Below are 17,699 nucleotides of genomic sequence, written 5' to 3'. Positions count from 1 at the left end.
TAATTTAGTATAATATATTAGGTATGTTTTAAGTCTAAAAAAATTTAAAAAGGCCAAAACTAACTTAAAATAAATTGACCCATTAAAAAATTAAAAGGCTATTCAAAAAAATTAGCATTGTTATCCATTGAAAATAGACCCAAAAAGGGGTCTCTCTTATTATAGTTTAGTCTAATATATTAAGTATATTTTAAGTCCAAAAAAAATTAAGGAAGGTCCAAATTAACTTAAACTAAATTAAGCCATTAAAAAATTGAAAGGCCCATTTAAAATAATTAGCACTGTTATTCATTGAAAATGATTTTGCAAAAAAATTAGATTATGAAAGTATGATTGATTTATTTGCTTCTAAAAATACAAGAAGATGGAGGATCAAGCGATACTTATTAGTTATTGTAATATAATACTAAGTATTTTTTGTGATTTTGACACAAATCTTTTGTCTTTTACTTTCAATTTTTTTTTTTCATTCAATGAAAAAAAAATGTAAAGGGCCCCAGAAATTTATTAGTTGATTATCGGCTTTGGGCCCCGAAAATCTCAAGACCGGGCCTGTCCATCTCCTTCGTCTTCCTTTCTATCTATAAAAACTACCAAACCCACCATCTCTTCTTCTCCATCTCCTTCTTCCTCTTTTCTCTCTCTAAAAACTACCAAATCACACCCACTAGAAAATAAATCCAGATTCAAACTCAAAAAGAAAAATTGCAAACCTACAACCTTCTCAAATATAGATTCAATACAGATGCAATCTCAAATTTCCAACAAATCACATAAAGACCCACATATCTAATAAAATTTCAAACTAAATGAAATAATTTTCCGTCTAATCTGGTTGTTTATCAGTCCGATCAAGTTGCACAGGTATCAATTTGGTTGCCCTTTCCTTCTAATAATGTTTCGGTGATGCCTCTTCCTTCATTCTTCCCTCTGCCCTCTTGCCTCTGCCTCTAGTCTTTTCCGTCTAAATATTTTCTTTCTTCCTTTTTTTTTCCTTCTAAGTGCTAAATCATGGTTGAATGTGTCGTCCGGGTGGCGAAGTATGTTGTAAGTTAGCTTGAAGTTTGATATGAGGATTCATATATTCAATGGAAACACTCTCTGTAAAGAACAATCAAATATTTTGAAGATGATGATAAGAAAAACCAATTAACCAAATGGACTGAAAAGAAAAAGTAAGAAAAAAAAAGCCAAGAAAACGACGCTGTTTTGGATGCGCCACAGGAAGGGCCGCAGATCCGAACTCACCACCGGCCTAGTGCAGTGCGCAACCGTAGTTCCAAGTTCCATACTATAATTGTCAAACATGAGCTAATATATTCCATGCCGTCCATTTTAGCTGCGCTGACCTATATGGGTTTTATTGGATTTTTTTTATTTTTTATTTTTAAGGTTATAGAGTTACATTTTTAAACTCACAAAGTCATCTATGCAGCAAAGGAGGGAGGTCATATATCATTAGATGTGTAATGTATCAGAAATTGAAATATATAATATTACATCATTATAGATATAATTATGAGAGTATTTTGTAGGTCTTAAACATTTTTGGGGCATTATCTACAAATATATTTAAATAAATAATTAAATAGATTCATCTAATAATCATAACATATTTAATTTATCAAATTTGACACAAACAAAATGCGCTACAAATGTGGTTTTAAACATAAATGATCTATTTTTTTGATGGTAAACGTGATACATTGAATATATTATAATTATCAAATCAATTTAATTTTTTGGACAAATTACATTAGTAGTTTTTACATTTTGTCTCTAGTATTATTTTGGTCCCTATACTTTCAATTATCTCAATTTTGACTATTAATTTTAGATTTTGTGTCAATTTGGTCCAATTGATAAAGTCATTAGGATTTTTGACGAAAATTTATTGTTAAATTGATTGATATTAACTCATTGAGTTGAGAAAATTTATAATTTTGTCCGTAAAGGCATGTCGCAAGTCGCTTATTTGAGTATTCTTTATACGAAAATGCTAACAATTGGAATCAATTGGATTAGATTGAGATAAAATATAAATTTAGGGTTAAAATCAAGCTAATTAAAATTATAGGAACTAAAATGACATAGTGACCAAAATATAAGAACTACCAGTATAATTTGCCATAATTTTTTTTTTTTTTTTTTTTATGAATGATATGTATAAAAATTTAAAAAAATGAATAATTTAAATTATTAAAAGAGGAATACTGATAAGTTTCCCAGTCCCAAAGAAACATTCTACAGTCCTATACGGTACTTCGAGAAAATTTGACAAAAAAATTTCTTAGCCAATGAGGTAATAGAAAATTTGACGAAAAAAAAAAAAAAATGCTACCAGCTTTGTTAGCTCGTTAAAAAATAATAATAATAAACAATCTTATCTTGTGTGTTGTATATTTTTCATTTGACGAAACAGAAAAATTACTAATTTTGAATTATTTATTCAAAATTTGCCTAGAAATAAAAATTAATGACTCAAATTCATTTCATTCATAGATGAAACTATTCAATGCTCTTAGAATGCCACGTTTTCATACTCTTTCACTAATTATCATACATTATGTCCTATCGTATTCCTCAATTATTTGACACAAAATCATGAACCCTACCTTCTCCACCAATCACAACACCTTAGAGTACCACGTGACCGTATTTCAAGAGTACCCAATAATCACTCTTCATAAACTCCATATATCATCAATTTAATTTCTATCACCTGTATCTATTTTGAACAAATTCTGAAGAGTAATACTAAAAATTTTAAAAATTCTACTAAAATTTTTACCAAATATCTTATATTGATATGAGACCTACACAATGTGAATCTACATGAGTCTCATACTCATATAAGATATTTAATAAAAATTTTAAAATCTCTAATATTTTTTATTTCTGAAACTTTAATTCCTAGACCCTTAAGAAAAGTCTTTCATGAAATGAAAACCTTCATGAATGTGTTTGCCACCGCCAGCGCAACTTATGGACCAAACCACTGCATTTGTAATGATTTTTGGTCAAAGTTCAACTCCGTCAGTCATTGCATCTTGTCTCTTTCCTAATTTTCCACAAAACCAGCCTCATTTCTTTTTCTAGAAGCTATGTCAACGGTTCAGTTTCATCTCCACCTCTCTATCTCCTCACTATATATCTACATCTGATTTTAATAAATTGTTGAAACACAAAAAAGTATCCCCATGATGAAGAGTTTCAACACCGTTTTGTTCCTTTCCATTCTAATTTTCTTGCTTGGCCTCACGACCACCAAAGCATCCCCAAATTACCTTTATACTCAATGCCCAAACACAACAACTTACACTCCCAACAGCACATACCAATCCAACCTCAACACCCTCTTCTCTGTTCTCGCTTCCAAGTCCACCACCATCAATGGCTTCTACAACTTCACTGCTGGCCTCAGTCCCCCCGACATAGCCTACGGCCTCTTCCTCTGTCGCGGTGATGTTTCAACCCAAATCTGTCAAGACTGCGTGGCCACTGCTACTAAAGAAGTAGTACAAAACTGTCCCAATTCGAAGGCTGTTACGATTTGGTACGATGAGTGCATGTTGCGATACTCGAACAAGTCAATCTTCTCGATTTCCGACCATTCTTTCGGATTAATCTTAGTTAATACAGAGAACATAAATGATCCAAAAAGTTTTACAAATTTGTTGGGAAAAGTAATGGATGATGTAGCGACTCGTGCTTCGAATGGCGTGTCGGGTAAGAAGTTCGCGACGAGAGAAGCTGACTTCTCTGCACTTCAGAAGCTGTATGGATTAGCGCAGTGCACACCGGACTTGACTACCTTTGATTGCAATAGTTGTCTTAGAGATGCTATCTCGAGTTTTCCGGATTGCTGCGACGGAAGAAGAGGTGGGAGAGTTCTGTTTCCAAGTTGCAATGTCCGGTACGAGACTTATCCTTTTTATGCCGCCCCTACACCGCCGCCTTCTCTAGTTTAAGTTGCGGTATATATATCAGTATCTGATCAATATTGTACTATTGATATATCAATGACGACTGATATTTAAAACTTATTGAAACTTGTGAAGGTAGCTTATCAAAATCTTCTATATGGCAGGATTCCTTTTTATGCAGCCCTGTACTGAGTTAAATAGTAATATTCAGATAGAATAATGTTTGGTAGCTCAAGACTTTCCCCCGAATCTCATTAATGCTCAAAACAACGTCGTTTTGGGCATTAAGTTTTTTTTTTTTCTTTTTTTTCTTTTTTTTCTTTTTTTTCCTCCATTTTCAGTCTGAAATTGAAACGCAAGGGAAGAGGGAGAGGGAGAGGGAGAGAAAGAGAGAATAAGAAGGAAGAAGAGGGCTGCGAGCCTCGCCGCCCGCCGTCGTCGCCTCACCCCAAGCTCGTCGCAGCAGCAGCAGCTCCGACCGCCATCTCCGCCTCCGCCTCCTCCTCCCCCTCCAGTCCCTCCTCCTCCTCCTCTCTTTTCCTCCTTCTTCTTCCTAGTTCTGATCTGTAAAAAAAAAAAAAAAAAAACGAACCAAAAACAGCGTCATTTTTTGTTCGGGGGATTCGGGGGGAGGGGTTTCGAGCTACGTAGCATCACTCATTGAGATATGTATCAGTATTTGTCAATCAATATATCTATAACGCCGATATTTAACAACTTATCAAAACTTGTCAAGCTAGAATAATAAAAGGGATTCCGGTGATATATTTAAATCTAACTTTCTTTGTCTAAAGGTCCAAGCATTCCTTAGAATGTTTTGGAAAGATGGTTAAAAATTATTTTTTGATTTTTTTTAGCTTTTTTATGAGAGGAAAGTAGATTAAAAATTGAAAAGTGGCTTTTAACTTATTTTTCAAAATAGGCCAAAATATTGGGCGATTCTATTTATATATCACTACTGCTTTCAGTACACATCATTACTAAGTATACACACAAAATAATTTTTAGGGTTTAAAAATATCTTAGTTTACACTTTAATTGTCCATTACTAATCCTATATTAACACACCACTAACTATTTGAATACACACAATTGCACATGCCAAAAACTTTTCATCTTCACCACTACACACAACAAAAATCCCACAATCTTCAGAATACATACCAACAGAGACCATCTCTGTCGATCTTGATCTCCATCCTCGACAGAGGTTTCATTCGGTATCCATTTTCGCTGGTGTTAATCTCCATAATTGGTGTTGAACTCTCATTATGCCTCATCTCGTTGTCTCATCGTTTCAATTCATCGACAGAGTGTTTCATTTGGCCTCCATCTTTGCCAGTCTTGATATTCGTTGTCAGTCTTGAACTCTCGTCTCTCATTGTCGTTTCAAATTCATCAAATTAGTCATGTTCATTGATATAGAGTTGAACAAACTTAATGTGTTTAAAAATTTATATCTGAACAATCAATAAAAGTTTAATTTATTTTAACTAAACTAACTTAAAATGTTTAATTTTTTATGTATGAACGTTTAATTTTTGGTCAATCTTAATAATTTGAACAAAATTATTTTGTTCAAATATAAATAATCAAACATAGTACAAAAGTTTATCTCGAACTATCCAAACACGACGAACAAACTAAACTTCCCAACATACGAACGGGATAAATAAAAAACTAAAAAATTAAGTCATAAACTAATAATTTTAATGTTCAAGTCAACGTTTTCAATGTTTATATCGGAATCTGTTGGACAATTTTCACTATATTTGAAAAATAAATTCTGTTTGTGTACTTAACAACAAACAGAATACAGAAGAAATAATAGAAAATGAGAGAATATGTTTGATTACAAAAATCAAACCAGAAAAATAAAATAAAATAAAATAAATAAAAACAGATTTTTATTTTGTTACAAAAACAAAATTAAAATTTGATTTAAATATATAAAAATAAAACAGAAAACAAATTAACAACTTACTTAATCAATTTCTTGAACAAACTTTTGATCAAGTCCAGTGTTTAATACTGTGTCCTTAAAATAGGTTCGTCCTCTCTACAATACTTTCAGATTTTCGGACGTCTATCTCCTAGAATAAAATGATCAACAACGGAAAAATGCAACACTACAATTTATTCGCACAGCGAACACACTAAGTGTATACACTCTTTCTCACATAAATTTAACGTAGCAAAAATGCAGAGATTATTTGTAGATGAGAAGTACGAAAATTATGAATGAAAATATCAAATGAGGGCTGCCTATTTATAGATGGAGCGGTGGCTGTTTAATTTGAATTAAACATGTGCAGATTTGAATGAACATGTATGGTACCTGTTGGGTTTGATTTAAACAGATACAAATCTGTTTACACAGGTAAGCACTATTTTGTTTGAATTTAAATTTCGAACAGATTAAAAACTGTATTAAACATATTCAAATTTGTACAGAAATTAGGAAGAGGTGCAAAAACAAATTGAATTTGAAATTAAAATTTCGGACAGATTTTATTTTACTAAAAAATAAAATTAAATTCAAATATTTTTAGCCTAAAAAGATAAGTATTGGGCTGAACAAGCACAACCCAACCTCACACCACACACCCAAGTCCACCCGGAAGGCTGCAGCGGCGCACGTGTGGTGATTTTTTGGGTTCAATGGGTCTAACCCATTTTGCCCATAACCTCCATTTTTACAAACCTTGGGTGCCCCTTGGGGCCTACCCCAAGTTCCAATTCCAAACCTTATAAACCCACTCAAAATTTCCTACCAAATCAATGTAGGACAAGCCATTTTCTAAATTTTAAGTAATTTTCAGCAAAAACTCCATTTCTATGGAGCTCACTTTGATTTTAATTTCTCATTCACCCGATAATGGTTTTGAGCAACCAAATATACCACGTGAATCACAATGCGTCATAGAACGCGTCACCACTTAAACCCATGAAATTCGGCGTATGGGTCCCACTTAAAAATTAGGTCAAAGTTTAAGAAAAAATCTGTTTTCCAGATTTTCCCAAAACCATTTCTAACAGAATCAACCATCTCAGTGTCATCCACGGTATGTAAATCTTCAAAACTAATTGATTTTAATGTTTTTAAATCCTAAATCTTCAAAGGCAATAATACTTTAAGTTTGGAAAATAAGTATAATGGATAAGAGAATGAAGTGAGCTAATTGATAATAAATGATATCATGAGTATATATTAATGGTGAAATTGATGAAGAAATGCAATGTTTCGTTGTTAAAAACCTAAACCCTATAGGAATAATGGTGTGTAAAGAGTATTTTGTATTTTTTATATATGAAATTTTTTGAATAGATAGAATACACCTCATGTTGTCCTCAATGGTGATTTTATTAGAAGATATTATTAGAATATAAATTTAATTTATATACTGAAAGTATTAATAATGTGTAAATAAAAGCACCCTAAAATATAATGTTCATAATGACAAATTTCTTTAAAGTGATCAAAATACCCATTCCCTAGGTATGCCGATCTGTTGAAATTAACGTTTTGGAACAGATTTCCTCAAACCCCCTCTCTCTCCCTCTCTCTCTCTCTTTTCTCTCTGTATTTCTTTTCAAACCCTCTCTCTTTCTCTCTTCAAACCCTCTCCTCTCTCCCTTCTCCCCTCTATCTCTTTCTCTCCATCACCAAGAACGCTGATGTACCTGGACAATAAGCCCCTCGAGGCCTGCCGTACTAGGCGGCGATGGCGCTGAAACAGGTGGCTCGCCGATTCGGTGAGGTCGCACTGAGGTTACTAGAGATGCGGTCATTCTTCAGTGGTGAGATGCCGACGACACCAGCGGTGAACGTGCCGATGTCATTGGCGAAGAACATGAGTGACGCAACAACCTTAACCTCATTATTAACACCGAAATCGTCAGCGATGGAAGATCCAGATCTATCTAGACGATGTGGCAGAGCTTCGATTTGCTTCAATCTTGATATGCATTGATCGATGATAGTAAGAGTCGGAGATGTGCTTCGATCTAGAGTAACACAAACTCTATTCTCACTCATGCTCGAAAACAGATGAAGGCACCACCGTCGGATCGAAATCCAGATACATATTCAACCTTCTTCGATCCAGATCATCACAGATCCTGGTCTCTCTCTCTCTCTCTCTCTCTCTCTCTCTCGCTCCCCCCCTCACAGATCGATGTGAACGGATGGTCTCTCTTCCCTCTCTCATTATATCTATACATATACCAAATCTCTATTCCTCTCCATTTTCCATCTCTGTATTCTCTTCTCTCTCTTTCTCTTAATTATGGATTTCACTTCGATTGTTCAAAATCCAATTCATCGCAAGGTCTCATGTAGATAAAACAATCAGACACGTGTATATATCAATCTGAATCGATCTAAGAAACCCCACTTTTTCGATCTATTTAGCGTTGAATCAATTTATGTATTGGATATATATGAAATCTTTATTTTTTTTTTTAATTTTTTTTTAAGTTGATGTTGATGATCTGATTTTTTTTTAAAATTTTTTGGTGTTGATGATGATTGTGATGAAACAAATTGCAACAGATATGGATAGATAGATAGATGGAGAGAGATAGAGATTTGAACAGATAGTATTTAGAGGTTATTTGGAATGATCTAAATAAGTATATTTTTTGAATTTTTATAACACCAAGGATCCTCTAGAGTGAAATTTTCCTAAAGTTTCCTAAAGTGCTATAGTGTATGGTTGAGATTTATTGGCAAGTCACATCAGAAAAATTGATGTGACTTGCCAGTAAATCTCAACCATACACTGTAGCACTTTAGGAAACTTTAGGAAAAAATCACTCTAGAGGATCCTTGCTCTTTTTATAAAATATGAGTTGAGTTTGAAGTAATATGATAGAAAGGTAATGTGACTTAAATAAGATGATGTGATTTAAATAGGATAGTGATTTTTTTACTTTTTAACTTTCTCGATCAGGTTATGACAAACAAGAGCTTGGTTTGCTTTGGTATTCCAACATATATATATATATATATAAATAAATAAATAAAAAATTGAATAGAGATTTTTTCAACACATAGAGAGAGCAAAGAGAGGTGGCGAGTGAAACAAATACAGAGAGAAAATAGAACTAGCTGTAGGAAAAATTGAGAAAATATGTAAAATTAAAAAGAGAAAAATAGATTTTAAAAATAAAACCAATGATAGTAGTTCTTGTCTAGAATTTTAACATTATACCCTAGTTATTAAAGTATCATGTAAAATATTACAGTTTATAAAATATAATTTGTTAGGTTTTTATTCTTGGCAATCCCGTTTGACAAAACTCTTTTAAATTGTATTTGTTTTCGCACTTTTTATTTTAGTGAGGTTATAAGTTTTTAGATGCGAATCCAACTCGAATTGTGCCTTGCAGAGAAGTTTGTGATGTTAATACTTTCAAGATTGCCACTTCGCTGATTATGACGGGGATCGAGCTGCCCGGTCAGCTCGCGGAGGTCCAGGGGGCAGCGTCCCTTGGCGGGTTCGGGGCAGCGCCACGGCGGGGTTGAGGGGCAGCCCCCCCGAAGCAAAATGTAAAAATGCATTCTAAGTTGCATGTCCGCTCGAGCGAACATTCCCCCGCTCGAGCGGAGAATGCTGAGTTCCAGAAGTTTATTCGTCTGCAAAAATACTAGATGTTGTTTTTTCCCGCTCGAGCGGAACTTTCCGCACTCGAGCGTGGGTCCTCTCGAGCGGCCAATCTGACGCTCGAGCGGAGATCGCGGGACAGTTTTCTATAAATACGTATTTCAGTCCAAATCTAGGATAACTTCTCCAGTTCTTCTTTTTGGATTCCAAGGTTTATATCTGGGGATATTTTGCTAGTTTTCTTTGATGTTTTGATTGAGTATTCAACTCATGGTTTAAAGAGTATACATCAAAGGCTTATTTGTTTGTTCTACACGAAAGAAAGAGTTGTTCTTCGGTGGATTCTGAAGAATTCGAGCCTGAAGCTTTGGTGGATTCTGGAGTGGCTCATCGTCAAGACAATTCCGAGGTGAAGACGGGGTTGGAAGAGGCATATAGGGGTTGGTTCAATTCGGACGTGGGTTCGCTAAGTAATTGAGAGTATACCTGTGTAATTCCTTTATATCTTCTTAGTGAATTGTGTTAGGTTTTATTTTTGGCAATCCCGTTTGACAAAACTCCTTTCAGTTGTATTTATTTTCGCACTTTTATTTCAGTGAGGCTATGAGTGTTTAGATGCGAATCCAACCTGAATTGTGCTTTTCAGAGAAGTTTGTGATGCTAAAACTTTCAAGATTGCCACTTCGCTGATTATGACGGGGATCGAGCTGCCCGGTCAGCTCGCGGGGGTCGAGGGGGCAGCACCACGGCGGGGTCGAGGGGCAGTGCCCCCGAAGCAAAATGCAAAAATGCATTCCAAGTTGCCTGTCCGCTCGAGCGGACATACCCGCGCTCGAGCGGAGAATCCCTGGTTCCAGCAGTTTTGGTCGCCTGAAAAAATACTGAGACGTGTGATTTCGCGCTCGAGCGGGCTCTCTAGCGCTCGAGCGGATCTCTGTTATGTTACGCGCATATTTTGCTGAAGCCGCTCGAGCGGGCTGTTGGGCGCTCGAGCGGAGATCGCGGGACAGATTCTATAAATTCGCATGTTGGGTCAGATTTTAGTATAACTACTCCAGATCTACTTTTTGGGTTCTAGGGTTTATATCTGGGGATACTTTGTGAGTTTTCTTTGATGTTTTGATTGAGTATTCAACTCATGGTTTAAAGAGAGTACATCAAAGGTTTTGTTTGCTATACAAAAGAGAGTTGTTCTTCGGTGGATTCTGAAGAATTCGAGCCTGAAGCTTTGGTGGATTCCGGAGTGGCTCATCGAAAAGACAATTCCGAGGTGAAGACGGGTTGGAAGAGGCACATAGAGGTTGGTTCAATTAGGCGTGGATTCGCTAGGTAATTGAGAGTATACCTGTGTAATTCCTTTAAATCTTCTTAGTGGATTGTTTTGTGGCTGTTGCCCGTGCTTTTTTGATCACAGTTGGAGGTGTCCAATTGTGGTTTTTTCCACGTAAAATCGTTGTGTCTCTTTGTCTTGATTGTTTGATTGGGATTGTTATATTCTGCTTAAAATTGATACATAATCACAAATCAACATCTAGGGGATTTCTAGTTTTTTCAAATTGTTTTGTGGCTATTGCCCGTGATTTTTTTTTATCACAATTGGAGGTGTCTAATTGTGGTTTTTTTCACGTAAAATCGTTGTGTCGATTTGTCTTGATTCTTTGATTGGAATTGTTGTTTATTGCTTAAAATTGATACATAATCACAAATCAACATCCAGGGAATTTCTAGATTTTTCATAATTTAAACCGAAAAAATGGTGTGTGAAGATAATCTGTGAATTTTTTAGACACAACACAAATCTTTATTTTAAAAACGCATGCGCTTTTCTTGGTCTAGATTTGAAAGAATGCATACAATTTTAAAATTCAACTAAAATTATTCACTGTGATATGATTCATGATGGACAATTGTAAATATTATGTATATTAGTATAGAAGAAGACATCAAAAATAAGAAATAATAATTATTTTTTGCTCTTCAATCATCATCAATGTAAAAAATAGGGTGATGGCTTTTTTATTTTTTATATAAGAAGGAGACTATTTGTTTATATTTATATAGGACTCTTGGAAGCAGATTTATCGTTTTTAAGTGTTCAACTCCAAAAATAAAGAGATAATTGATTTATATAGGACTCTTCATGACTTTTAAAAAATATAATAGATTTGAGAGAGTAAAATTGAGATTTTAAAACAGTAAAAAATATGAGAGACTCTTCACACTTTTATAACAGTAGTAGATTGTGCTCGTTTAAAGTTTTTTATTTTTATAAGATAGGTGATACAGATGGTGTATTGGAGTATTTGCAAAAAATGCAATTAGAAGACCCTAATTTTTATTATGTCATACAAGTGGACGAAGATGATTTGATTATTAATATCTTTTGGTCAGATGCAAAGATGATGGCTGATTATGCTCATTTTGGAGATGTAGTATGTTTTGATACGACATATAGAAAAAATAAAGAAGGTCAATCTTTTGCAATGTTTGTTGGGGTGAACCATCACAAGCAAACCACTGTTTTTAGTGCTGCATTGTTATACGATGAGATAACAAATTCTTTTATGTGGTTATTTGATACTTTTGCTAAGGCTACGTCTGGAAAAACACCAAGAACTATCCTTACAGATCAAGATCCAGCAATGGCAAAAGCATTAGCTACTCAATGGCCAGACACATTTCACCGTTCATGTATTTGGCACATCTACCAAAATGCAGCTATGAAACTTAGTGGTGTATTTGCAAGGTTCAAAGAATTTACAAAAGATTTTAGTGACTGCATATACAACTATGAAAAAGAAGATGATTTTATCAATGCGTGGAATGTGATGCTTCAAAAATATAGTCTTGAAGATAATGATTGGTTGAAGCGAATGTATAATATGAAGGAGAAATGGGCTTTAGTTTATGGCAGACAAACTTTTTGTGCAGACATGACCACCACCCAGTGCAGTGAGAGCATGAATAGTGTTGTAAAAAAATATGTCAACTACAAGCATGATTTGTTTCTTTTTTTCCAACACTTCCAAAGGTTAATTAATGATTGCCGTTATGAAGAGCTCAAAGCTGATTTTCGAGCAAGTCAAAGTACCCCGAGTTTAACATTTCTAGTAGAAATTTTAAAGCATGCAGCAAGTATGTACTCACAAGAGGTTTTTGAATTATTTCAAGCTAAGTTATGCAAGGCTTATGATTGTAATATGCATCTATGTGGTGAGGATGGAACAGTGACTGAATATAAGATCATTCCTTACCACAAGCGTCACGATCATACTGTTACATACGACTCATCAAAAGGTACAGTGGTGTGTAGCTGTAAGAAATTTGAGTTCATGGGAATTTTATGTTCACATGCACTTAAAGTTTTTTCTTCAAAAAATGTTATGAAGATACCTGGCCAGTACATTTTGAAGAGATAGACAAAGGATGCAAAATCAGGGAGTATAGAAGTGACTTCTATAAGCTACGAAGATCCAATGGCAATGATTGGAAGACAATACAAAGAGTTGTGTCACTTGTGTACTCAATTGGCAACTAGAGCTGCCAAAACGGAAAAAACTTATAAAATTGCTTTAGATGGCCTTAACAAGATATTGGAAGAGGTGAATGCAAGTTTAAGAGGAGTTGTAATTGTGAAAACTTGTCTTGGCACTTCACATGCCAATAATAATTTGTTCAAGCAAAATAAAACCATATGCCTTGATGGCATTGATGTAAGAGTTAGACGTATTAAAGTTAAAAGAGAGAACTAATAGCAAGTCTAGCGAAAGGCCAAAAAGTGCTCTTGAATGGGCTACTAAGAACAAAAAATCTCAAGGAAGTCCATTCTCAAATGATGATAGCCCAATGTATGATCATGTTAAATAAAGTGAATTTTCTCCATCAGCTTATTGTTATATAAAATCATTTATCTTCCTTTTAATCATACGTACTATAAAATAATTTGTCTTCCTATTTTACAAGTGATGTAATTGATATGTTCTTTCTCTCTCTCCCTCTCTCTCTCTCTATGTGGAATGATTCAATTCAAAAAACCAATAGCAACTCAATGCTCACTCAAGTATGGATGTTCCTACTGTGCACACATTATTTCATCAATCATCACAACTAAAACAAACATCTCAATATGGACAGGTAAATTTTAGTCTCTCATAAGTTCTCATTATTAAACTTGCATTTTTTTTATTATTTATTGTGTTTTGTTTTGTTTTTTATTAGCAGGATAACTTATATGTTTCATTCGTGCAACTTTTAAAAAAAATATGTACCAGGAAAATGATCTTAGCACTAACAGTCTATTCAAAAAGCAACGAGGACCTATTAAAATGACTGATTTACTACAGGTAACTTGGTGTTTCTTACACGATTTATGTTCTTTTTTTTTTTTTTTTTCAATTTAAAAAGAATATACCACAGAGATAACATAATTTTTCGTATTTATAGGCACAACTACCAGCACAAGGATATGATGGATTTTACTTCAATAACTTTCATGACAAAGGCCAAATGAAAGGAGGACCAACATTGAAGTTTAAGATGACAATCATGATGGAATGCCTGCTATGATAGCTTTATATAGCAATATTCAGAAGTTGGTTTTTATGTGGGGATGCTAAAGTTTCAAATAGTTTTACAAATTTCCTTTCGGTTTACGCATGTGATTGAATTTTTATGTAAAGATTGACAACATTTGCTTTTATTATTTTTCTGGTATTTATGAATTGGTGGCAAGACAAATGATTAGTAACACTTTGTTTTTGAAAGAGTTTAAGCAATATAAAACTATCTCTAGTTTTTATTTGATTTCTCATTGAAAGCTATTATCTTATTTGTGATTCTTGATCACTCACAGAAATCATGTTGTAAAGGCTCCTTTGTTGAACCCAATTTGAGCTAAGATTTGATTTTCCTGAACAAATTATGATTCTAATTAAAAATGTCACAAGCTACTTGAGGATGTATTTTGACAAAATTCAACCACCTAGACATATAGTCAAACAAAAATATTTTATTATGTTTGGTTCATTGGAATAAAATTTTTACTTTTGATTTACTATGAAGATTATAGAAAATACATTGAAACTAGTTTAAGGGAATGAGAATTTCATAAGGCCATCTCCAACCTTTCACAATATTTTTTTTATTTTTTTATTTTTTTTTTATCTATTTTGATTTTAAATTTCATAAAAAAAATTAATTTGATATAAGTAATTCTATTTTTTATCAAATTTTCATCAAAATCTTTTTAAAAAAATTCCATCTTATCTCAAATTTCTCTTTTCTACAAATTTGACCCCAAAAAAAAAAACCATCTCTAATGTCTAAGATAAAATTCAAATTTGATAAGTTGTCAATTTGATAAAAATAAAATAAATAAATAAATAAATAAATTACTCTTCTTCAATCCGAAAGAATTTGACATAATTTTTTGAACATCTTTAAATTAAATTAAAATGTAATAATAGAAATGTGAAGGATTAGAGATGCTTAGACTAAAAGTATGATCATCCATTACAATTCACATTTATTCAAATAAACCAAATAAATTACAAATAATATTGGTTGTCACAGGCATCTAGGTATTTTGATCATAAAAGGTGAGGTTGGGGTTTTTCATTGTCAAAACAAATAAAAAAAATTATAATAAAAAATCAAGCAACACAATATGGGAAATCATTTGCTTATTTTTTTTGAACATGACTGAGCAGGGTTTGGAATAGATGAAAATCTAAAATTCCAAACAAAATAGATCACATACAAAATTTCAAGAAACTAATTGTATCAAACATATACTATGGCTGAATACATGATACTTCAAATTCCATGCTTGTGGAACTTGACAATTTGTTGAGGAATTGGGCAAAACTTGAGGAAGAAGCATAAAGAAACCCAATACAGAGCCTCTAGTTCACCTCTGCAACTTGTGTTAACTTTTTTTCTATTTCTTTTACTCTCTATATTGTCGAATCAACAATGATTCATCCCACTAAAAACATCACCACTAATAGCACTAATGCATTAAAAAAGTAAAAAAAAAAAAAAAATACAACTTCAAGACCAAAACATCACATCATTAATAGCGAGACCCACTGTCACCTAATTAGTGGGAACACTAATTAGTGCTCCCAAACATTTTTCATTGTCGAATATGTGGAGTGTTGCTTTTGGAAATGTAAAAGGTGCAGCACAGAGGGTACGTAAATGAATAGGTAGGTAAATGAATAGGCCACTTTATTTTAATTATAAAATATATAAAAGAGTTTCTGTTAACATGACAGAGTTAAGTTTTGTTTAAATATTAGGCCACGTGGCGAGCTGAGATGCATGGGATAGGAAGCCGGGATAGCAAATGGGTATAGGGGATCCGCAGCCCCCTACATATACCAATCTTGAAATTGTTTTCATAACATATTTCGTAATCAATTATAATTTAGCAAACAATCAATCAAATGTCGTGAACGTAGGATTATAAAATCGATATTGTTAATCAAATTCAGTTGATCTTTTAATTATATCATAATAATTCATGATGGTGGACTGTGCTATATATGAGTTTCTGTTAACAAGTGCCCTCAAATGTCGTGAACGTAGGATTATAAAATCGATACCTTTAATCAAATTCAGTTGATATTTTAATTAGAAGATCATAATAATTCATGAAGAAATGGGTTTTTGTTAACAAGTATATTAAATCCTCTCAACCAACTTCACTAGGAAATTAAAAAAGGTTTTTAACGTGTTTTTTCTAGAGACCAAATTACCCTTTCATCAAATTTTTTTATTTTATTTTAATATACTTTTGATAATGAATTTTTTTTAGGGGAAATAACATATGTTAAAAAAATGGTTAAAAAAAACATTATCAAAAGTATATAAAAATATTAAAATAAAAAGAATTGAAGAAAAGGTAATTTGTCTCTAAAAAAAAAAACACATTTTAAACATTTTTAATTTCTTATGATAGTGGAATTAGTTAAGAGGATTTAGGTCTCGTTTAAAAACATAATGTTTTAGTTTTTTGGCTAAAATATTATGTAAAAAAAACTAGTATATTTGTGATGACTTTTTAATTTTTTACGAAAAAATGTGCAAAAAGTAGAGAGAAAAGTGAATCTTTGACTTTTTGATATAGATTGTTGGTTTTTTTGATTTTTTTAATAACTTTTTTGCTAAAATCATCACTTGCCAAACAAGGTCTTAATGCATCCTTAATAAGTGCCATAAAAGGGGAATTAGGATCCTTTCCTTGAGGCTCTCCATGTGGCTCCTTACGAGGGATGATCAAGATTGGGTCACGTCAACTCACAAGAAAGATAGATGGCTAAGATTTGTTTATTTAAAAAATATCCTACATGTAAGATAAGAATCTTACATGTAAAATAACCTAAATTTGAATTTAAAATGAACATATCTCACCTGCTTATCTCTCTTGTGGGTTGACGTAGTCCAATCTCAACCATCCCCCATGGAAAGCCCTGTAGAGAGCCTCAAGGAGTGGATCATAATTCATGAGACACTTGTTAACAAAACCAATCATATGTAAATACTTTAATAATGAGGTTGGCTTCCCTTTAGTTCAATATGGTCTGGAGGGTAATGTTGTGTGTGTGGAGGCTCATCACGGATTTTATTTTGATAATCTGAATCATTTAATGTGTTGAACTCATCGAGGACTATGTGTCTGTTAAAAACACGTCAATCGGATATCGATAACTACCTGATCAAATCTATTTTGTATAAAAAAATGGATGGTAAAAAAATAAATAGTTCACAAAAATCTGATCCGATAAGATAGCTATCGATATTTAAATAACGTGATTTTTTCATAGACGTATAGTACTCGACAAGTTTTACACATTAAACGGTTCAAACTATCGAAATGGGACCCATGATGGACCCCCACGGGCAGTGACGAAGCCAGGAAATTAAATAAAAGGGACACTTATTAATTACAACTTTAATTTTTTTTTCATAACCAACAATAAGAAAATAATAATAATTTTTTAATTAATATTAAGTACACAACTTAAATAAATTATTACAAAAGTATTTCATATTAAATTTTACAATTAACTTCGAATAAAATCGAAAAGAAAATATTGCGTATAACTAATGTATCATCGACAATATAAAAAAGTCATATATTTAGGTTATAAAATAAATT

The 17,699-nt window shown here is 33.0% G+C and overlaps 2 protein-coding genes and 1 long non-coding RNA gene across 3 annotated transcripts; 2 read left to right on the top strand and 1 right to left on the bottom strand.

Annotated features, from left to right (window-relative positions):
• Positions 1 to 679: 679 nt before the first annotated feature.
• On the bottom strand, positions 680 to 1,312 carry LOC145799991 (uncharacterized). The gene is made up of 2 exons (XR_014341359.1): positions 1,249 to 1,312; positions 680 to 1,101 (listed from the first exon to the last, which is right to left on the bottom strand). It is a non-coding gene; the product is annotated as an uncharacterized LOC145799991 (long non-coding RNA).
• Positions 1,313 to 3,200: 1,888 nt separating this feature from the next.
• Positions 3,201 to 3,971, top strand: LOC114322814 (cysteine-rich receptor-like protein kinase 25). The gene has a single exon (XM_028270236.2). The coding sequence runs from the start codon at positions 3,201 to 3,203 to the stop codon at positions 3,969 to 3,971; it is 771 nt and encodes a 256-aa protein (XP_028126037.2).
• A 7,963-nt stretch (positions 3,972 to 11,934) lies between these two features.
• On the top strand, positions 11,935 to 14,101 carry LOC145799952 (protein FAR1-RELATED SEQUENCE 5-like). Its single transcript, XM_082889596.1, has 3 exons — positions 11,935 to 12,840; positions 13,807 to 13,878; positions 13,979 to 14,101. The coding sequence occupies exons 1-3, from the start codon at positions 11,935 to 11,937 to the stop codon at positions 14,099 to 14,101; spliced, it is 1,101 nt and encodes a 366-aa protein (XP_082745722.1).
• Positions 14,102 to 17,699: the final 3,598 nt, after the last annotated feature.

This window comes from Camellia sinensis, chromosome 9 (genome assembly GCF_055761805.1).
Source record: "Camellia sinensis isolate YWXY chromosome 9, ASM5576180v1, whole genome shotgun sequence".
NCBI lineage: Eukaryota > Viridiplantae > Streptophyta > Magnoliopsida > Ericales > Theaceae > Camellia > Camellia sinensis.
This window is presented reverse-complemented; position numbering and strand designations above follow the sequence as displayed.

Bases quoted from the DNA above. Each gene is read 5' to 3' on its own strand.
- LOC114322814 (XM_028270236.2), top strand. From the start codon at position 3,201: ATGATGAAGAGTTTCAACACCGTTTTGTTCCTTTCCATTCTAATTTTC.
- LOC145799952 (XM_082889596.1), top strand. From the start codon at position 11,935: ATGATGGCTGATTATGCTCATTTTGGAGATGTAGTATGTTTTGATACG. The intron at 12,841-13,806 runs GTGTGTAGCTGT...AATATGTACCAG, and splicing joins ACTCATCAAAAGGTACAGTG to GAAAATGATCTTAGCACTAA. The intron at 13,879-13,978 runs GTAACTTGGTGT...TCGTATTTATAG, and splicing joins AAATGACTGATTTACTACAG to GCACAACTACCAGCACAAGG.